The sequence below is a fragment of the Phoxinus phoxinus genome (assembly GCF_949152265.1).
Source record: "Phoxinus phoxinus genome assembly, chromosome: 22".
NCBI classification, from domain to species: Eukaryota; Metazoa; Chordata; class Actinopteri; order Cypriniformes; family Leuciscidae; genus Phoxinus; species Phoxinus phoxinus.
Genome location: NC_136897.1, coordinates 26985119 through 27007693, shown reverse-complemented (window position 1 = coordinate 27007693; position 22575 = coordinate 26985119). Strand labels below are relative to the sequence as shown.

At 38.9% G+C, this 22575-nt stretch overlaps 3 protein-coding genes across 6 annotated transcripts in view; 2 read left to right on the top strand and 1 right to left on the bottom strand.

Annotated features, from left to right (window-relative positions):
* The window catches only part of flnba (filamin B a), an 88847-nt gene extending 87763 nt beyond the window's left edge, over positions 1-1084 (top strand). For both annotated transcript variants that reach the window (XM_079597789.1, XM_079597788.1), the window contains one exon: positions 34-1084. In XM_079597789.1, the coding sequence (XP_079453915.1) occupies positions 34-221 (188 nt within the window). In that variant the 3' untranslated portion in view covers positions 222-1084. The remainder of the gene's footprint in view (positions 1-33) is intronic.
* Positions 1085-1212: 128 nt separating this feature from the next.
* LOC306990864 (protein SPMIP1) lies at positions 1213-4119 on the top strand. 2 transcript variants are annotated; one of them, XM_079598180.1, is made up of 3 exons: positions 1213-1359; positions 2355-2788; positions 3794-4119. In XM_079598180.1, exons 2-3 carry the CDS (start codon positions 2371-2373, stop codon positions 3910-3912), a joined length of 537 nt encoding a protein of 178 aa, XP_079454306.1. In that variant the 5' UTR covers positions 1213-1359; positions 2355-2370; the 3' UTR covers positions 3913-4119. The 2 variants fall into 2 exon arrangements, with proteins under 2 accessions (XP_079454306.1, XP_079454307.1); XM_079598181.1 differs by lacking the exon at positions 1213-1359 and adding an exon at positions 1494-1729 and having other exon boundaries at positions 3794-4116.
* On the bottom strand, positions 3962-22182 carry LOC306990863 (deoxyribonuclease gamma-like). 2 transcript variants are annotated; one of them, XM_079598178.1, is made up of 8 exons: positions 22032-22182; positions 9884-9972; positions 9665-9761; positions 8556-8664; positions 8362-8474; positions 7424-7581; positions 6265-6361; positions 3962-4468 (listed from the first exon to the last, which is right to left on the bottom strand). In XM_079598178.1, the coding sequence occupies exons 1-8, from the start codon at positions 22155-22157 to the stop codon at positions 4403-4405; spliced, it is 855 nt and encodes a 284-aa protein (XP_079454304.1). In that variant the 5' UTR covers positions 22158-22182; the 3' UTR covers positions 3962-4402. The 2 variants fall into 2 exon arrangements, with proteins under 2 accessions (XP_079454304.1, XP_079454305.1); XM_079598179.1 differs by having other exon boundaries at positions 3962-4350.
* Positions 22183-22575: the final 393 nt, after the last annotated feature.

Sequence of the window (22575 nt, the reverse complement as noted above, 5' to 3'; positions counted from 1 at the left end):
CTAATCATTTAGTTGCATGTGTGTGTTCCCCAGGGAAGAACATGCTCCTGGTCGGTGTTCACGGGCCTCTGACGCCCTGCGAGGAGATCTTGGTGAAACACACGGGAAACATGCAGTACAATATCAGCTACATCTTAAAGGAGCGGGGCAACTACATTCTGGCTGTCAAGTGGGGAGACGAACACATCCCAGGCTCCCCCTTCCAAGTCTCTGTCCCATAATTCCCTGCGGTTAAACCCAAAACACTCCAGAGAGAGAGAGAGAGAGAGAGAGAGACACTGTAAAAAAATAAATAGAAGACGTCAGTGAATCATTCAGACCTTCTTCATTTTGTTGAACTTTGCACTTGATCAGGTTTTTGACTGGAATGTGACGCATTATGACGGTAACGTCGACAGCATGTTGTTATGATGCATGAATTGTAATTTCTTCTGTTTGTCGATTTTGCTCCGCATAGCAAGTTTAAGGTTGAGTGTTAAAGTTGAAATGACCGTGTATGAACAAACTGATCAGGGTTTCACACCCAAACGTCTCTTTACTACTGATATTGACTAATTGTTCGTCTGTTTCTAACATACTGTCACTTTTAATTTACATATTATAACATTTCCATGTCTGTGTTCGATTCTCACTGCATAAACTGAGCTGTGACGTTTATTTACTCCTAAATCAAATCATCATCCATCTCTTCAGATCAAGCCCATCTGTAATACATCTCAACGGTTTCACTGCTACATATTGAATAGTTTAGAGACAAAGGGGAAATAAATAAAGATGTAACATAACTATTTCTGTATATCAAGATCTTAGACTTGCAGACCTCGAGACCAAAAGACCCAGTATTTTCATATTTTATCCGATTTTCTTGCTTTTTGAAGACACTAATATGCAAATGTAACTAATAGATTTATGCTGAACTCTTTTCATTCTTCAGACCTTCATGTTTGTCTTAATTCTACTAGTTTTGATACTCCAGTGGTGAAGTATTTTGTATTTAGCCATTGGTGCCTTATTGTGAAACACGCAAGTAGATTTGATGTACATTTGCTTATTAAAATTGACTGGAATAAATAATTCAGAATCTACAATGTCTTGTTATTTACGTGAGAGAGTAATTAATCAAATGTCTTTTTCTTTCTTTCTTTTATTGGTGAACTGTTCCTTTAACTGTCGTGTTTAGACCGGAAGTAAATGGGCCACCTTGATCTATCTGTTGTTACCATAGAGATGACCCTGTATACAGCACAGCAAATGTAATGCCAAATGAACAAGCATATTTATAGTTCCAAAGGTCGTGCACATTATTCATTATTGTGCTTTGTTTAGTCAGGATTAGCTCAGGAAGAAGTCATTGTGATCGTAAGTCCATTCAGATCTGCGGATTTATTCTGTTTTGAAGAATTTTCTTGTTCATATTGTCTTGGAAATTATGTAACGGCCTTTATTTTAAGTTTAAATTGGTCTACATGGCAGGGGGAAAGTGCTTTGTGTCTATTTGCAGTGGGTTCGAGGCTTGTAAATGTCCAGAAACGTTCTGCTGTCACCTTCAGGACAGATTTAAGCATTACAACTCCTGATTAAAGTGTTAGTTCAGGCAAAACCAGCCTAAAATACGACTGAAACCAGCCTACGCTAGTTTACTGGTCTGGTTTACTGCTTTTAGGACTGTTTTGGGGCACTTTTCAGTTGGTTGAGTTGGAAGACCATCATAAACTACCTAGCAAACCAGGTAAATGTACATGACAAAGATATACTAAAAATGGAAACGTGTTTCCTTTGTGTTTTTTTTTGCGTACAGATGACAACATTGTCAAAACTATTCTTGTTAACACGGAAAACGACTGTATTCATGCCAGGCCAATTGAATGTCATTTTGTAAAGAAACATGTCTATAGACTGAACACGTAATACGCATGCGCATGACGTCCCGCCACCGTTTTCACAAATTTGCGTTTTAGTAGTTTCCATAACACGATAACAGTTTCGTTTTCAAAATATTGCTTTGAAACCTGTTTTTAAAAGTTTGCGTTGTCATGTAAATGAATGACCAAAAAGCATATAAAAAATTCAATTTTTAATTGAAAACAAAACGTGTTGTGTAAACAACAGTCCCTTAGTTTCAGCATTTCTACTCTGAGACCCTATCGGTTTTCATGCCTTCTGTATGAGACTCTTTCTCTTCTGAAACTGATTCCCTTTGCTCTGGCGCTCAGCAGAGTCTCTTTTGTTCTCCTGTCAGCAGTGTGTGTGTGTGTGTGTGTGTGTGTGTGTTTATGACCTCTCCTCTGCTGAGTGATCTTTCCTCTGATTGGTCAGCTCTGCATCTCTTATGTTTCTGTCTCCTCACTGTCCAGTTAATCAGCAAGAGGCATGAGGAACCTGCTGACCACCCAGGACCAGAACTTCTACCGTGAGCTGATCCTGAAGGAGGCTTACACACGCCTGACGTGGAAGATGAAGTACAGTGAGGAATACCCGAACACCTTCACGACTCGCAGGCCCAAGTCCATTGGTGTTTTTATTAACCCTCCTCCTCCACCTGCCCGTAAGCTCACACTACCCCCTGTGGTCCAGAAGCAGGAGAAGAAGCCTGTGATAGTGCTCCGGCCCCTCAGTGAGGCCCCGCTGATGAGGCCCGTGACCCCGCAGATTAAAGCCGATCTCTATCAGGGACTCTCCAACGAAGGCAAAGGACGACACCTGTACCTGAGGAAACGAGCCCAAAAAGGCCCTGAAGAAAAGTTTGATTATCCGATTCTCTCGTCTTGGGATTACGGATGGAGATTAGGTGAGGAAATGTTTAATTTTTTTAACCACTTACATGATGAATAATATTTTAGTAATTATCTGTTTGTATTTTGGATAAATTCCTGTTTGTATTGTGACACTTTTCAAAAGTTTAGGGATGGTAATGTTTTTTTAATGTTTTCAAAAAGAAGTCTTCTGCTCACCAAGACTGCATTTATTTGATCAAAAATACAGTAATAATGTGAAATATTATCACAATGTAAAATAACAATTTTCTATGTGTAAAAAGTTCTATGTGTCTATTTTTTCTATATTGTAAAAAGTAATTTATTCCTGTGATCAAAGCTGAATTTTCAGCATCATTACTCCAGTCTTCAGTGTCACATGATCCTCCACAAATCAGTATATTATGATGATTTGCTGCTGATACTATCAATATTAAAAAAGTGTTATATACAGTATATATTTGTTTAGGATTCTTTGATGAATAGAATGTATTAATGTATTTAATGCATCCTTGCTGAATAAAAGCAAAAAAAACTTTTAAAAACTTGAAAAGTAGTGTATATAAAACCAAATATTATTAGTATTAGTAAAATAGTTAATGCTGAATATGAAATATTAAAGAGTATACTATTAGCTTAAAGGTGGGGTATGTGATTTGCAAAACGGCCGGTAGATTTTGAAAATACACAACTCAAATGGTCCTACCTTCTTTCCTTTGACTCCACCCATTCAAAGAACATGGACCAATCAATGGTACGACCGATTGATTGACACACTTACTGTCCAATGATTCTAGGTGGTCTTGGAAATGATTGGCTGGTGTTTTTTGAGTCCTGCCTGCTCCACAGATGATTAAATTGCTTAATTTTTATTTCAGTGCTTCTAACTCAGTGGCTGTAAGTGGGTTAGGAATAGGATTTTAAGTGATTTTGAAAAAATGGCCAAAAAAGAGAATTACATACCCCACCTTTAACAATAATGGCTACATGTCATTGTGAAACTCTTCCTCCATCGAGCACTAAACGTGTTGTTTCCTCAGGAGACTATGAGATTGACTGTAGGACTCCAGCCAGCGGGAGATCTGGGATTGTACGCAGCACTTTCTACACCAGGAATGGCATTTTTAATATTCCCACAGGGACGGATCAGCTCGGATGAAACGCACCTCGCTGAACTTTAACACACACCTTCAATCCAAGCATTTTCTGAAGTAAATCTTTTATTTACTGTAAATGAAATAAATCATATATTCTCTGTCTGAGCATGTATGCATTATCAATTTGAAATCATTTGATAGAACATTTATTGTAAAAGGCTGTTAGTTATAGAACATGCAAATGTCAATAAAGCCGTTTACAGTTAATCAATATGGAGAAATGTTAAATGTGTAACGGCCTTGCAAACTAACTCTACGGTCTCATAGCAACTGGTAAACCAACACTGCAGACACTGGTTCATAATTAACCGGCACTGGAAGCTCTTCTTCATCTTTCAGTGAAACATTTCTGTTCTTCTTCTGAAGTACTGAACTCTCACTCTCACGGCTCTGATGATGTCTGAACCGCTGTTTTATAATCAGCTGATCTTCATTCTCATCTGTAGGAGTAATAAAGCAGACGAGCGGGAAAAGTGTAAAGTGAGAATGTTGTCATCCTCTCCTCTGCGCTTGAGTTACAGTGAAGCAGAGCGGGAAATGATCACTCACTGCCAGAGCCTGGAGGACACACACACACACACATACACACACACACATACACGCACAGACAGACAGAGAGAGAGAGACACACACACACACACACACGCACGCACGCACGCACAGACAGAGAGACACACACACATACACGCACAGACAGACAGACCGATAGAGAGACAGACAGACAGAGAGAGATACAGACAGACACACACATAGAGAGAGAGACAGAAAGATACACACACACATACAGACAGACAGACAGATAGAGAGACAGAAAGACACACAGACAGATAGAGATAGAGAGAGACAGACAGATAGAGAGAGAGACAGAAAGACACACAGACAGAGAGAGAGACAGAAAGACACACACACACACACACAGACAGCTGTTAGTGTTTACTTTGCTTTCCTGTAAGGGAAACTGGGGCTAGTTGTCACACATTTTACTCTAGTGAATATTTCTCAGGGTCGGCCCTATAGCGTGGGGCATGTTGTCATAAGCACTGTTTATCGAATACTATTTTAAGCTAGAGTCTATAACATATCTGTACACTATATTGGCAGAAGTTTTGGGACGTCTGCCTTTACATGCACATGAACTTTAATCACATCCAGTTCTTAATCCGTAGGGTTTAATGTGGAGTTGCTCCACCCTTTGCAGCTTTAACAGCTTCACCTCTTCTGGGAAGGCTATCCACAAGTGTGTTTACGGGAGTTTTTGACCATTCTTCTAGAAGCGCATTGGTGAGGTCAGGGCGGCACAGTATCGCTCTAATTCATCCCAAAGGTGTTTTGTCGGGTCGAGGTCAGGACTGTGCAGGACGTTCCTCTACACCAAACTCCTCATCCATGTCTTCATGGCGCTTGCTTTGAGCACTGGTGCGCAGTCATGTTGGAACAGGAACATCCCCAAACTGTTCCCACAAAGTTGGGAGCATGAAATTGTCCGAAATGTCTTGGTATGCTGAAGCATTAAGAGTTCCTTTCACTGGAACTAAGGGGTCAAGCCTGAAAAACACCATAATCCCCCCTCCACCAAACCTTACACTCGGCACAATGCAGTCAGGCTAGTACTGTTCTCCTGGCAACCGGCAAACCCAGACTCGTCCATCGGATTGCCAGACAGAGAAGTGTGATTCGTCACTCCAGAGAACACGTCTCACTGCCAACGCTCACCACTGCATCCCACGCTTTACACCACTTGCATTGCACTTGGATGCAGCTGCTCGGCCATGGAAACCCATTCCATGAAGCTCTACACACTCTTCTTGAGCTAATCTGAAGACCACACAACGTTTGGAGGTCTGTAGCTATTGACTCTGCAGAAAGTTGGCGACTTCTGCGCACGTTTAGCATGCGCTGACCCCGCTCTGTGATTTTACATGGCCTACCAGTTCATGGCTGAGTTACTGTTGATCCCAGTTGCTTCCACTTTGTTATAATACCACTAACAGTTGACCGTGGAATATTAAGAAGTGAGGAAATTTCACGAATGGACTTGATTTTATACAACTGTGGAAGTGATTGGAAAACCTGAATTCGTGTCCCAACACTTTTGGCAATATAATGAATCTGCATTTAAAATGTATTATAGTCTATTTAATGCCGTTTCATTAATATTTCTAAACCACTGCAAGCTTAAGATGTAGCTGTGTGACAACTTGCCCCAGTCTCCCTTAATCTCGATAATCTTGCTACTTTGTCAGTTTGCTTAATCCATTGTTTTTCCTCTAGAAAACATAATACTTCATTGACATTAATTATATTTAATAATTACATGCATCTACCATTTACATGGTTTTGTAGATTATATTTACCTCCTGCTCGGTGAGGCTAAACTCATCTTTAAAGTTGAAGACCTCCACGGATTCAGGATTCACAGCCGCAATCATCTTCTCTCCGCGGAGGACAACCCTGGGCAAGAGCGGGACAGATTCATCAAACTCAGGCTTTTAAACTTGTGTTTTCAACCATTTATGCCTTTATTATGATAGAAATGAAGAGAGTGACAGGAAGCGTTAGAAGAGGAGAGGGAGGGAAGAGGGGTTGGGAAAGGTCAAACTTGCTTAAGATCAAAATGACTGAAGACATCTTTTTTTTTTAGTTTATTCTAAAACATGAAAAAAATATCTGTCTACAGGGCAAGAAAAATAATCTTGTTTTCACTTTGAAATAAGTTTCTTTTTCTTGACCCATGGACATTTAGTTTCTTGTTTTAGTGCTGAATATTAACTCACTTAATATTTGATATTTCTCAAGTCATTTTGCTTCTCAAGTAAATGTATCTTGATTTAAGAATTTTTAGATATTTGTAAGACAAACAAAATGCAAAATAAATACTAAGTAAGATTCCTTTTTGCAGTGCGTCCTCATGGTCATTGCTCCAACCAAACTGAGTTATTACACTTTCATATATTTTAGACTCTAGGCAGTAATACCAAATACATCAGATCATAATACACTCTTTCTTAAATTGTCATTTAACTGATGCTTTTGTTTTAAACAAGTATGTGACAAGATCAGATCCTTAACCATTAAACTACCCAAATTTCCTGTCATTTTGTCTGTCCTGAAACAAAGTTCTTGTCAAACTAACATAATCATACATAAGTCTAAATACATATGCTCTTAAAAATAAAGGTTCTTTATTGGCATCGGTGGTTCCATGAAAAACATTTAACACCCATATAACCTTTACATTACACAAGAACAGAAAAAGGTTCTTTCGATTTTTAAAAGAACTGTTCACTTAAAGGTTATTTGGGGAACCTAAAATCTATGTTCACTGCAAAAACAACAAAAAAACATTTGAAACCTTTATTTTGTAGTGTGCATGAACAACCCATAAAATGAAAGGGAAAAGTCAACCTGACCCTGAAATCTGATTGTGATTTCAGGACCAACCATGTTGTTGATTCTTGGCATAATCACAGTCATATATTTCAGATTTAGAGCAAAATAAATAAATCTGCAGACCTGTCATAAGCACACTTGGTGGACGCCTTCACTGACGTGTCCAGATTGTCATCGGTCAGCCACAGAAACTCACTCTCCGAGCGCAGACGAATGTTCATCCACTGCCTCTTAGGAACGTAACCACAGGCGGCATTGAAATCTCCCATGATGATGAAGTTCTGACACAAGAGCAGAGGAAACCAGGTGTGTGGATCACTAACACTACTATTATACAGACAGACATATGTGTGACCCTGAACACAAACCCAGTCTGGAGCCGCACGGGTATATCTGTGGCAATAGCCAACTATACATTGTATGGGTCAAAATTATAGATTTTTTCTTTATGCCAAAAATCATTAGGATATTAAGTAAAGATCATGTTCCATGAAGATATTTAGTAAATATCCTATCGTAAATATATAAAACATGTATTTTTGTGAGTGAATGCAGCACAATCGTGAACATAAATGCACAACTTTAAAGGAGATTTTCTCAATGTTTACATTTTTTTGCTCCCTCAGATTCCAGATTTTCAATAGTTGTATCTCGACTAAATATTGTCCTATCATAACAAACCACACATCAATGGAAAGCTTATGTATTCAGCTTTCAGATGATGTTTAAATATCAATTTAAAAAAAACTGGTTTTGTGGTCCAGGGTCACATATTATAAATGTTGTCGTTATAGAACACTAAAAGCAATTAAAACAATAAACATCTTTTGTCTTTTGAATAAGGGGTAGGAAATGTGAATATTTTAATCTTTGATATTGTGTATTGTTAGATGTATTGAGTGGATGTTGTGTATTGTTAATTGTTTTGTGATTGTATGGCGAGACCAAAGACCAATTTTTAGCTACGGCTGAACAATAAAGTACTACAACAACTGCAACAAAGACTTGCTCTGTTAGTCCGAGAACATAACAAGCATTGGTTTGAACTGAGAAACTCTTACGTCAGATTGCCACATCTGTGAAATATTCTGATAAACATCATACAGTTCATCGATTTCTTTCACAGCCGCTTCTGGAACCGTATGAATAGGAATGATGACGAAATCCTTGATTTCTGTTGTAAGACAGACAAAAATATGCTGGTCATCATTCTTCATCGTGTTTATGGAGGTCAGAGGTTCATCTTCTGTCTCACCGGTGTCTGGAGATGAGAACCACACGACAAACGGTTCTCGAGCAAAAGCATCTTCATCTCCGCTTTGTGTGTCTGGATACTGATAGACGGCGTTCACAGTCAGCATCTTCTGCCTGATATGATCACAACTCAATTATTATTGCACTCTGATTTCATTATACAGGTGAAACTGGAAAAATGAGAATATGGTGCAAAAGTTCATTTATTTCAGTAATTCAACTTAAAAGGTGAAACTAATATATTATATAGACTCATTACATGCAAAGTGAGATATTTCAAGCCTTTATTTGTTAAAATTTTGATGATTATGGCGTACAGCTTATGAAAACCCCAAATTCAAAATTAGAATATTGTGAAAAGGTTTTCATAAGCTGTAAGCGATCAAAATTACAACAAATAAAGGCTTGAAATATCTCACTTTGCATGTAATGAGTCTATATAATATATTAGTTTCACCTTTTAAGTTGAATTACTGAAATAAATGAACTTTTGCACCATATTCTAATTTTTCCAGTTTCATCTGTAAATGCATTCGCCAGATGGCTTGATATGAAAACTTTGTTTTCACTTGGTGTTGCAAACTTTCTCTAACATGTTTAATTACTTTGACTTTATTAATTAAAAAAAATATACAGCTATTAATTGCCACTTAACCTTTATTTCGCTTTTGCAGTACAGCACTGAAAAAATGGCTTCAGAGCAAAATTATTAATGTAGACTGTAAAAAAATAATCCTGTAAAAAATCTGGTAAACTACTGGCAGCTGTGGTTGCCAGCATCTTACCGTAAAAATATGGTGTGTTACTGTTTTTTAAATTAACAGCTAAATATAATTTTGTCAGCTACAGTATACAACTTTAATTTAACAGCATATATAGCTGTAGTTGGCAAACGGTATTTAGCTGTCAAAAACAGTAACACACTGTATTTTTACGATATGATGCTGGCAACCACAGCTGCCAGTAGTTTACCGTTTTTATTTTACAGGATTATTTTTTACAGTCTATAGAAATGCATCAAACCACATATGCATTCCTTCAGCTAAATTAATATCTGTTTTTGCATGCAAAAACATGAATGATTATTAAATATGTGTTCGTAAATCCCACATGCCTGTAAATGAAGGCATACTGCTCCTTGTATGTATTCCTCCCGAGTCTTTCACTAATGACAGAACTAAATGTATCTGTTCGCGTCCTGGACCTGCTGTGAGGGATAACACACACACACACACACACACACACACACAGATTTAGCATTCATTTTCCTGTATTCATCAAGACTTTATGATCTCATCTAATGTCATATGTGAGCAGAAGTGTATTTACCTGTTCAGGCTAGTCATGAGTTGATCAAACGCTTTTCCTTTCACATCTTTGATCTCCAGGATGAGCATGAGGTCACAGCGACTGATGCTCTGCACGGATTGTTTTAAATTCATCACTATTTGTACATATAGGCTACAATAAATTCACACTTCAAAGTAAAGGTTTTTTTTTTATTTTTTTTATTTTTTTTTTATTGAATTTTAATAATAACAAAACAGTTTACACACAAGAACAAGAGTACATATAACCATACATGTCAGGGGTAGAGAAGAAATGAAAAGAAAAATAAATAAATAAAAATAAATAAGAAATAGGCTACTGAAAGATTTTTTACAAAAAAAGCTTGTACCTGTCAAACAGCTGTTTAGTTTTCATAGCTTTCAGGTTTTTACTTTTGGAAATAGTTTCTAAATATATCTTAACATCAATTTTAAAATGTTCAAAATTTGGCATTTTTCCATTCCATTTGACCTTATGAATGTAGTAACGGGAAATTATAACAATTAAATCAAAAATAAACAAAATGTTTTTTTCACCCTCAAATGAGAAACACTTTAACATTACATCAATTTCTTCAAAGTTAACAGGAGTCATAACTTTACTTTGCAAGTACTTACTAAGTTCTTTCCAAAACATTTGGGTCTTGGGACATTCCCAAAATAAATGCTTAATAGTCTCAGGGGTGGTTTTACAAAAAGCACAAATATCTTCAATGTTCACTTTAAAACGTTGTACCACAAGTGATTTAACTGGGTAAACTCGATGGAAAATTTTATATGAAACCTCTTTTACTTTGTTTGTAATGCAATACTTGTGAGGTGTCATCCAAACTTTACTCCACTCAATATGTTTCTTAAATAAAGAATTCCAGTGAATTCAAAGTAAAGGTTCCAAAAGGAGCTTTTCACAGCGACGCCATTTTGTGTTCCTCAAAGAGCCTTTCAGAGTTCTCTCTTGCATTTATTTTAAGTCACTTTTTTAATGGGTGTTGTACTTTTTCATTGTTTATCTTGTTGTTTTGTTTTCGATCATGTGTTATGTAGAGCTGTTTTGATTTATATCATTTGTAATGTACAGCTATTTGGATCTACTTTGTAGCCTGGAAGGTGCTTTATAAATAATTATAAAACGGTTAGTTCCAATCCTTGATTCTGATTGGTCAATAGCTGTGTTTTATTCACGATAAAACACGGCTATGACCGCTTCACCCAACGGTTCTATGTATCACTACACAACAACCCTAGCAACCGCTCTTAGAAACTTAAACACAATTTTGATCTCATTGATAATGTTTATTGAAGATATAGTACAGTATTGTGAGAGATCGAGTAAGCGAGTGTAACTTACCTGCATTTGCATTTTCCTTCAGGTCAGTCCTATATTCATAATAAAAAAATCCGTTTGAATGTCCGCTGCGATATCTTGTCTTTTTAACAGTTAAGGGGTTTTCCCGTGCCTTTCTTCTCCGTGATCACAAGTAATTTCGATGTAAAAGTCTTCTCTGACTCACTCATAAAGACAGTCTTTGTCTCCATCTATTGGCGGAATAATGTATGTAATTTATGTTGCTGTTTACAGTCAGGGACTATTTTTTTTCCAGCGGAAGGAAGGTTTTTAGTGATTTTACTTCATGAAAGGCTTTAGTATTTGCATTGTGTGGTAACCGTTTTATAAAATCAATAAGGTAACGTTACTCGAGGCTAGTCCTGTATCGTGAATAAGTCACGGCTGAAGGGCGTTGTTAGGCACGAAGCGAAGCGGAGCACAGCCTCTTGTACCTTGGACCTTCACCTTACATAAATACAAAATAATCGTTTTTCTTAGTGTGAAGAACATTTGAAAAAACTAAAGATTTTCACTCTCACACTGTACCCCTTCTTTTAATGCACCTTAGACACTACACATAATATAAATAAATAAAAAGTATAGGAGAAAATAGGGACTGAAGAGATGTGTGTGGGGGGGGGGGGGGGTTATCTTATATTATCTTATTATATTATCTTTTATTATTATCTTACTATCTAAAAATTGATTTGTAGAGTGCTGACAATGGCAATAAAAGATAGAAATAAAAATAGGAATCAAATTTTACATACAATGTTGGCAGTATGATGGTATGAGGAGTGGTGGTGGTGATGGTAATGAAGATGGTAATAAATAATAAATGGCTACTTTACTTATGCACACACACACACACCTATACATTTACACACTTTTATTTCACTTCTGGAATTATGGAATTACTAGATTGTTCGTGTAACCTGGGTGAATTTAAGCAATTTAATGTAGTGTAAATAGAGTACTTACTATATATGTTATGTTTAATGCAATTCACAAATCTCAATACATATTGACTGTTTCTTTAAAATTCAGTTTTGTTATTTTGTTTGGTTGAAATGTACTTGCTCGAAAATGTGGTTTTTACAAGCATGTTTGATCATTTCTTTTGTTATTGGATAAGAGATCGCAAAGCCCACCTCTTAGAGAGGTAGTCGTGATGGTGATTGGCTGTTGTGGGAGAGGAGACAGAAAATTTGACAGGCTAAGTCAGTGAGTGAAATGGAGAAATCCAGATCGGATTGATTTTCTATATCGTTGCTAGTTTTACTAACTAACCGTTAGTAAGTGATTTGTGAGTACTGTTTAAGATTAATTTGTGAAAGACAAATATTTAGTGGAGTTTGAACTTGACTTCTGAACGAAGACATCATTCGGTTTTGCCGCGATGGGCGCGACGTGAGAGAGAGAGAGAGCGATATGATCTCCGGGGACTAGACGGCAGTTTAGCGCTGCGTTTCTGAGGCCACTCGTGTTAAAGTTATAGTCGTCATCGTAAAGAATGATTATCCAGATAGCGCTCTGAATCACCGTGAGGTTCAGAGTTCCTCTGGCTACGTGGGACACGCGGAGCCCCTGACTACTTATCGAGAGCTGACAAGAGAGCGAAACACTCGTTTGCCAAGCCCAACGGACAGCTTCGGGACTTGCAGGTATTATTAACGTTACTTTTTGTTTTTGCTCTTTGGAGTGAAGAGGCCAATTTTGAGTTTGCTTTAAAGGCCACAACGCACACAAGCAACGCTACAGGCCTGCAACGCGGGGGTGGGGTAAAGCGCGCACGTGAGACTGTGTGAAAGTGTGTGTGTGTGGGCCCACGATTATTTTATTATAACTTTGGTTCATCTGAGTAAGAGGATCCGTTTTTTCCCCCATATGTTGATTTGAAGGGTTCATTTATATAGTTAAAAATTCAAACTATGCAATTTGTCATCTGAAATATTCAAGTGATTTATTTGTGTTGTATTGAGTGACATTTCCTCAGTAAGGCTACATGTAAAATGTGGGTTTGAAACTTTGTAAATTGTATTTTCTCTAGTTACATATTCTTTCTTTTCATTCTATATTCAAATAACTTTGATTTCAAATAAATTTGTAATTGTTTATGGTGAAAGCACAGATTAATTTCCTTACTTTGGTTTTGTATTTTAAAGAGTGATAGTGGTGTGGTTAAATACTAATTTTGAGGGTTTAATTTTCTGTGCTCCATATCAATAAGAGGTTAGACTATTGTCCGTTTAGTTTTAAAACTAGTTCCCAAAATTAGTCGAGAGACAAAAATAAAAGAACCCGTGTGATCACTCTAAATATCTCTGAAAAGAAGAACCTTCTGTCTGAGTAGGGTGTTACATAAAATGGTGGCCCGTACGGGGAACTAGTTTACCACTTGTTGACTGTTTTGTAATTCAAGATGGATTTGTCTAGCTCTTGTGATTTCCAAGCAGAACTCACTAATTGGTGTGAAGAGGTTCTGATTGATAAAACTCATGCCATATTGTTGGTAGGAGTATCAGCAGAGGTGGAAGTGGCACATATTGAGGATGTCACACAATCTGTAAAAGCTTGGGGAAGAGTGCGAGTTAGAGCTACCAAGGCAGGTTCCAGCCCACTTAAACAACTGGTGTTGTGTGAGTGCCGTGAGACTATTAACCCTGAGCTTGTTCCCACTGAACTGTTGTCTGCTGAAGGGGAAGAACCCTGGAAAGTTGTTGTATTTCAGAGGAGTGTACCTACATCTGGAGGTTTTGAAGAGAAGCTTGCCAGGTTTTTGGTAGGAGAGGGAAAATCGTTAACTGATTTACAAGGCTTAGTGTCTCCTTCAGGTCCAAGTGCCAGTTCTCCAGAAGCTATCATACGTGCGGTGGGGGAGCTGTTAGAGAAAACAGGTAAACCGCCCAGTGATAATGTCTATAGAAGATTACGCACTTTTTCTGGCACTGTGCCCACTCCTCAAGGGGAGGAAACATTGGAGGGCTGGATTGATCAAGCCCGAATGATGATTGCTGAGTGTGAGTGCTCAGAAAGGGAGAAGAGACGAAGGGTAGTAGAGAGCCTAAAAGGGCCGGCACTCGAAATCATCAAGGCCGTACGATTCTCTAATCCTGAAGCTAGTGTTTTACAATACATAGAAGCACTCGAAACTACTTTTGGAACTTCTGAGTCAGGAGAGGATTTGTATTTTGCCTTTCGCCTTTTAAGACAATGTTCTGGGGAAGCCTTATCAGATTTTCTGCGCAGAGTAGATAAAGCCCTAAACAAAGTGGTGCAGAAAGGTGGCGTGTCTCCACAAATGGTGGATCGAGTCAGGGTTGAGCAACTAATTCGAGGGGCCGTTGAGTCAGACCTAATGCTTCTGCAGCTGAGGCTAAGAGAGAGGAAAAATCAGCCGCCAACCTTTTTGACTCTTTTGAATGAGGTCAGAGAAGCTGAGGAAAATGAAGCTGCCAGGCAGAAAATAAAAGCCACTGTAAAGTCTGTTCAGGGTCTTGACGAAGGGAAACTTAGCTTTTCTGTGGTGAAAGAGTTAAAAGCAGACATCAAGGATCTGAGAGCCAGGCTAGTACAAGGGTCCCCAAATGTCTCTGCTGCTTCTGTGATGTTAGAGTCTGGGCCTACTTCAAAAAAACATGTTGATACCCACCGTGATTTGGAAGTGCAATCTCTGAAAGACCAAATTAAGCAATTGCAGCAGACGATAAGTGTGATGAGTGTAACTTCCAGCCAGTCGCCAGAGCAAGCTCAAAGACCACCCAGCACTTGGTCTATGCCGCCCAAAGGCAGATCTAGACAGATTCAGGAAGATTTCTTCTGCTATCGATGTGGAGAAGATGGACACATAGCAACTAGGTGCCAAGCCCCTGAAAATCCCACAAAAGTGATCCAAAAGCTAGTCCGTTCACTAAGGAAGGCTAAGAGTGAACGAAGTGAAACACCAAATGACAGCAGTAAGGCAGGAAAACCTGATTGTTTTTCAAAGAAAAGCCAGATTGATGCCTTAGAAACAGCATGTCTCCCTAAAGGATTGGTGGGGCCTACCTCTACAGTGTCCCTGAAGCTCAATGGACATCCTTGTAGAGCTCTTTTGGACAGTGGATCCCAAGTCACTATTGTGTTTGAGTCTTGGTATTCTAAATACTTGCTTGATGTGCCAATTCAACCACTTCATGGACTATCTATATGGGGACTCAGTTCATCTAATTATCCTTACAAGGGATATATTGTGGTTGATGCCTCTTTCCCCACCTCCGGTACCAAAGTGGAGGAAACCATTTCCATTCTAGCATTGGTCTGTCCCGAGCCCCAAGGACCCCAGTCAGTCCCAGTGATAATTGGGACAAATGCCAGTTTTTTCACAAGGTTGGCTGCTCTAACAGAAGAGACTGATTCTTCCAACATTGCTCACAGCTTCAGGATCAGTTCGCCTTACCAGGAACTGTGTTGTCTGCAAAAACCTAAACCAAAAGAAAGTGCCGACTGTTCACAGGGAAGAGTCAAGTGGGTGGGACCCGGTTCTCTGACAGTACCTTCAAAAAAGGAACTCCAAGCAATATGTCAAGTAGAGTGTGAGAAGCCCATACAAAATGACATTTTCCTTGTGGAAACTTCAGCAGAGGATCAGTTGCCTTCAGGACTGTTCATTCCTCCTGTGGTTTTACCCTTACAAGAGGAAAAGTTGAATCATCTTCGAGTACCAATACACAATGAGACCTCGAGAGACATCTCTCTTCCACCTGGGACTGTAGTTGCGCAAGTGTATTCGACTGATACAGTTGCTGTTGCTCAAAAGAGTAAAAATGTTCCTACCAGCATTAATCCAGAATTGTTTAATTTTGGAAACTCCAGTGTTCCAGAAGGATGGAAGAAAAGGTTGAGTCAGAAATTGTCGGACAAAGGAAATGTGTTCTCTTTGGAGGAATGGGACGTAGGAATTGCCAAAGGGGTTGAACATCACATAAACCTGCATGATCCCAGACCTTTTAGAGAGAGGTCTCGTCGCCTGGCGCCTGCAGACATCGAGGACGTTCGAAGGCACATAAAAGATCTACAGGCAGCAGGTATTATTACAGAATCGAGAAGCCCTTATGCATCTCCCATTGTTATAGCTCGCAAGAAGAATGGGGCTGTGAGGATGTGTATAGATTATAGGACACTTAACCAAAGAACAATTCCAGACCAGTACACCACCCCAAGGATTGACGATGCCCTTGATTGTCTTGTTGGTAGCAAATGGTTCTCTGTCCTTGACCTTCGCAGTGGGTACTACCAGATAAAGATGGCAGACGAAAGCAAAGAAAAGACCGCATTCATTTGTCCGCTGGGGTTCTATCAATTTGAACGCATGCCGCAGGGAATCACGGGAGCTCCAGCGACGTTCCAGCGGTTAATGGAAAGAGCGGTAGGGGACATGCACCTTCTGCAGGTCATTGTATATTTGGACGACATCATTGTATTTGGTCGGACGCTGGAAGAGCATGAAGAGCGACTCCTCAAGGTTCTAGATCGCTTGGAGGAGAATGGGTTGAAAGTTTCAATTGACAAATGTCAGTTCTGCCAGACACAAGTTAAGTATGTGGGGCATATTGTTTCGCCAGAAGGAATATCCCCTGATCCTGAAAAAGTGAAAGCCATTACCAGCTGGAAGATGCCGACAGACCTGAAAACCTTACGATCTTTTCTGGGGTTCTGTGGGTTTTACCGCAGGTTCATTAAAAACTATTCTGCCATTGTGAGACCTCTGACAGAGCTGACAAAAGGTTACTTACATGCGAAGGGGAAAAGGAAGCTCACATCTAAAGGGAAGATGTATTTCAGGGAAACTGACCTGTTTGGAGAACGTTGGGACCAAGAGTGCACAAATGCATTTGACAACATTATCTATTGTCTTACCCATGCTCCAGTCTTGGCCTTTGCTGATCCTGAAAAACCCTATGTCCTCCATGTGGATGCCAGTTTAAAGGGATTAGGGGCTGTTCTAAATCAAGAATACCCTGAAGGACTTAGACCAGTAGCCTATGCCAGTAGAAAATTGAATGCTGCTGAAAAAAGCTATCCAATTCACCAACTGGAATTTCTTGCGCTGAAATGGGCTGTAGTGGACAAATTCCACGATTATCTGTATGGCGCTAAGTTCACTGTGCGAACAGACAATAATCCACTAACATATGTCTTGACGAGTGCTAAGTTAAATGCAACTGGACATAGATGGTTAGCTGCCTTGGCTACCTACGACTTCAAGTTACAGTATAAACCAGGCAAGCATAATTTGGATGCTGACGTGTTATCCCGATACCCAACAAGTGCAGTTGATATGGATGAGTGGAAAGAAGTATCGGAGTCAGCTGTGAAAGCTGTGTGTCAAATGACCAGTTGTTCAGAGATTTCCGTCAGGTTGATTGATCAACTTGGGGTCCCTCCACAGATCATTCCACAGCTATATGTGTGTCCTGTGCAACTTGGCCCTGATCAAGTGGCTGGAGTTACATTTGAGGAGTTTAGGGATGCTCAAGAGCAAGACACCGTCATTGGCCTTGTGAAAAAAGCAGTAGAATCGGGAAGTATATTTTCCATGCCGAAAAGTTCAGATCCAAATGTGGTATTGATGCAGAGGCAAGGGAAAAAGCTAATAATCAAACACCAACTTCTATATCGAGTAACTAAAAATGACGATGGAAAGGAAAAGTCACAGTTAGTACTGCCTGATAAATACCACTTTCAAGTGATGCAGTCTCTGCACGACGATAGTGGACACCTCGGAGTGGAAAAAACAACTGAACTTCTAAAAGATAGGTTCTACTGGCCTAAAATGACGAATGACATTGAGTTGTATGTGAAAAATTGTGGCAGGTGTATTGTCAGAAAGACCTTGCCTCAGAGATGTTCCCCGTTAAATCAAATCTCTAGCAATGGGCCCTTAGATTTGGTGTGCATTGACTTTCTTTCAATTGAACCTGACTCAAAGGGAATCGTAAATGTTCTGATCGTAACTGATCATTTTACCAGATATGCCCAGGCATTTCCTACAAAGGATCAGAAGGCCCTAACTGTTGCTAAGGTGCTATGGGAAAAGTTCTTTGTGCATTATGGTCTACCGGCCAGAATACATTCTGATCAAGGAAGGGACTTTGAAAGTCATCTGATTAAAGAACTGTGCAGAATGCTGGGTATTCGAAAGTCCCGAACCTCCCCTTATCACCCACAGGGTGATCCTCAGCCTGAAAGGTTTAACAGGACACTGCTTTCCATGTTAGGTACCCTTGATCCAGCTCAAAAGAACCGTTGGAGCCAGCATATTAGTCAGTTGGTGCACGCATACAACTGCACTAAAAATGAGTCCACTGGATACTCCCCATATTACCTCTTGTTTGGGCGAGAGGCGAGATTGCCAGTAGATCTGTGTTTTGGCCTGTCACTGGATGAGGAAGCAGGAAAAACTCACTTGCAGTATGTTCAAAGAATGAAAGGTGAACTGCAAAAAGCATACCAGTTGGCTGCAGAACGATCTCTGAAAAGCCATCAGAGAAATAAACGGTACTATGACAAGAAAGTGAAACATCAGCACTTGGAAAAAGGTGATCGAGTTCTCATTAGGAATCTTGCTCTGACAGGAAAACACAAGTTGCAGGATAAATGGAAATCTTTACCATATATTGTGATAGAGCAACTAGAGAACTTACCAGTGTACAAACTAAAACCAGAGACAGGAATGGGAGGGGTGAAAACACTTCATAGGGATCATTTACTGTCCATTGGAGATAATGTGAGATTTCAGAAACCAGATACAGAAAGAGAAGTGGTAAAACCTCCAGTAACTCGAGCACAAACTGCACAGAAAGAGCAGTTAAGAAAAGAGAAAGAAGCAGGCCAAGAGATTCCAAGTTTGGAGGTGTCCTCTGAAGATGATGATGAGAGTGGGTACTATCATGGAAATCCTGACTGGAGTAGTACATTGACTAAGCCATTGTCTTTAGACTTCCCTGAGCCTGTAGTAGTAGAAGAGGAAGCTGTAGCCTGTGGTCCTGAAAATAATCATCTTCCTGAAGAACTGATGGAGGACAATTCCTCCCATGTATTTCCTGGCTCAAAAGAGAACCTGTTAACAGATGGTGGGGAGAGTCAGTGTAGACATTCTCCTAGAAGGGAGATAAACAATATGGAAAGCCGTCCAAAGCGAAAGGTGAAACCAGTTGTAAAGCTGAGCTATGATGAGTTGGGAGAGCCTTCAGATCAGCCTTTATCCATTGCTTATGGAGGTATGCTCATACGAGTTGAGGGGCTGTCTCAAAAGAGATATTCTTGTAGCACCGTTTGGTGTCATCCATTAGCACTATGTGCCTGTTGTGAACAAAAACCCAACATATCCTCACCTACAGTAACTACCAGACATAGTTAAGTCAACAGTTAATAGTCTCATGGGGTCATGAGATTTTGAGAAGGGGAAGGGTGTAACCTGGGTGAATTTAAGCAATTTAATGTAGTGTAAATAGAGTACTTACTATATATGTTATGTTTAATGCAATTCACAAATCTCAATACATATTGACTGTTTCTTTAAAATTCAGTTTTGTTATTTTGTTTGGTTGAAATGTACTTGCTCGAAAATGTGGTTTTTACAAGCATGTTTGATCATTTCTTTTGTTATTGGATAAGAGATCGCAAAGCCCACCTCTTAGAGAGGTAGTCGTGATGGTGATTGGCTGTTGTGGGAGAGGAGACAGAAAATTTGACAGGCTAAGTCAGTGAGTGAAATGGAGAAATCCAGATCGGATTGATTTTCTATATCGTTGCTAGTTTTACTAACTAACCGTTAGTAAGTGATTTGTGAGTACTGTTTAAGATTAATTTGTGAAAGACAAATATTTAGTGGAGTTTGAACTTGACTTCTGAACGAAGACATCATTCGGTTTTGCCGCGATGGGCGCGACGTGAGAGAGAGAGAGAGCGATATGATCTCCGGGGACTAGACGGCAGTTTAGCGCTGCGTTTCTGAGGCCACTCGTGTTAAAGTTATAGTCGTCATCGTAAAGAATGATTATCCAGATAGCGCTCTGAATCACCGTGAGGTTCAGAGTTCCTCTGGCTACGTGGGACACGCGGAGCCCCTGACTACTTATCGAGAGCTGACAAGAGAGCGAAACACTCGTTTGCCAAGCCCAACGGACAGCTTCGGGACTTGCAGGTATTATTAACGTTACTTTTTGTTTTTGCTCTTTGGAGTGAAGAGGCCAATTTTGAGTTTGCTTTAAAGGCCACAACGCACACAAGCAACGCTACAGGCCTGCAACGCGGGGGTGGGGTAAAGCGCGCACGTGAGACTGTGTGAAAGTGTGTGTGTGTGGGCCCACGATTATTTTATTATAACTTTGGTTCATCTGAGTAAGAGGATCCGTTTTTTCCCCCATATGTTGATTTGAAGGGTTCATTTATATAGTTAAAAATTCAAACTATGCAATTTGTCATCTGAAATATTCAAGTGATTTATTTGTGTTGTATTGAGTGACATTTCCTCAGTAAGGCTACATGTAAAATGTGGGTTTGAAACTTTGTAAATTGTATTTTCTCTAGTTACATATTCTTTCTTTTCATTCTATATTCAAATAACTTTGATTTCAAATAAATTTGTAATTGTTTATGGTGAAAGCACAGATTAATTTCCTTACTTTGGTTTTGTATTTTAAAGAGTGATAGTGGTGTGGTTAAATACTAATTTTGAGGGTTTAATTTTCTGTGCTCCATATCAATAAGAGGTTAGACTATTGTCCGTTTAGTTTTAAAACTAGTTCCCAAAATTAGTCGAGAGACAAAAATAAAAGAACCCGTGTGATCACTCTAAATATCTCTGAAAAGAAGAACCTTCTGTCTGAGTAGGGTGTTACATTCGTTACTGCACTATTTTGGTCTACATGTTGTTTCTTAAATAAAGAAGAAAAAAAATTCAAAAGAATATTTTTCCACTATAAAGAACCTTTTGTGGAATCAATGGAAAGATTCCATGATTTAACATTCAGATTCTTAATGGAAGCATCGATGCAAATAAAGAACCTGTATTTATAAGAGCGCCTATTCGCCAGAATCTGAACTTCTGGTGACCTTGGAATATCTGAACATGATGTGTTCCCAAAAACATTGAGAATGACAAAATGTCTTGTTCCTCTGTGTTCTCCCGCCTTGACACATAGTAAAACAATGTCACGACCGTTTATAATTATACTCACGACGTTTAGCAACACAATGTTATCTGATCTGCAGGATTGACATTTTCGTAGAGTAAGTCTTTTAGTGAATGTTTTTCCATAAAACCATTAAGTTTATTATGCATTCAAAACATTAATAAAACACAATGCAATGTAGAGCAGTGCATTATGCAATATACAGGTGAAACTCGAAAAATTATAATATTGTGCAAAAGTTCATTTATTTCAGTAATTCAACTTAAAAGATGAAACTAATATATTATATAGACTCATTACATGCAAAGTGAGATATTTTAAGCCTTTATTAGTTATGATTTTGATGATTATCGCTTACAGCTTATTAAAACTTATTTTTGAAAACTAATTTTGAATTTGGGGTTTTCATAAGCTGTAAGCGATAATCATCAAAATCATAACTAATAAAGGCTTAAAATATCTCACTTTGCATGTAATGAGTCTATATAATATATTAGTATCACCTTTTAAGTTGAATTACTGAAATAAATGAACTTTTGCACCATATTCAAATTTTTTGAGTTTCACCAAATAGCATCAAAGCATTTGTGTTAATTATTAAAAAAGCATGCAAAAAAAAAAAAAAAGAAAGAAAAAAGGCTCACCTCCACTATGATGTCCAGCACTTCAGGTTTGGAGACCTTCCTCTCTCCGAACGACTGTATGTTGAAGGAGCAGATGTGGAGGCTGACGGCTCCTCCGAGGTTCAGCAGGAGCAGAGCGCTCAGCATCTCTGCGGTGAAGTCAGATCAAATCAGAGGGACTTCTGGGAACTTCCTTCATTTATACTGCAACCAAACACTTCCCGAGCTTATCTGATGGCCACGACTTAGTTCTGCACTGGCATTACAGGAACAGGAATAGTAATAGGAACAGATTCCTGTTTTCACAAGTGTTATTTCTCTTGGTTTTGTGCTTGAGGCAATCAGTAATTTAAATAATATAATTTTCATATAAAAAGGGTTTGAAATTAACATTAACTGTGGCGGCTAGCCCATATGAACTCACTAGCTAATTTGGCAGGTTATGATTAATAAATTATTCATAAATCCTTCAACCAGGAGGGTGTCATATTTTATTTTATTTTATTTTGATGGTCGTAAATCTAAAGGCCATTCAATGATTCCTTGTTTAATAATAATAATAAAT

Bases quoted from the DNA above. Each gene is read 5' to 3' on its own strand.
- LOC306990864 (XM_079598180.1), top strand. From the start codon at position 2,371: ATGAGGAACCTGCTGACCACCCAGGACCAGAACTTCTACCGTGAGCTG. The intron at 2,789-3,793 runs GTGAGGAAATGT...TTGTTTCCTCAG, and splicing joins GGATTACGGATGGAGATTAG to GAGACTATGAGATTGACTGT.
- LOC306990863 (XM_079598178.1), bottom strand. From the start codon at position 22,157: ATGCTGAGCGCTCTGCTCCTGCTGAACCTCGGAGGAGCCGTCAGCCTC. The intron at 9,762-9,883 runs GTAAATACACTT...TATCCCTCACAG, and splicing joins CTCATGACTAGCCTGAACAG to CAGGTCCAGGACGCGAACAG. The intron at 8,475-8,555 runs GTGAGACAGAAG...GTCTTACAACAG, and splicing joins GTTCTCATCTCCAGACACCG to AAATCAAGGATTTCGTCATC.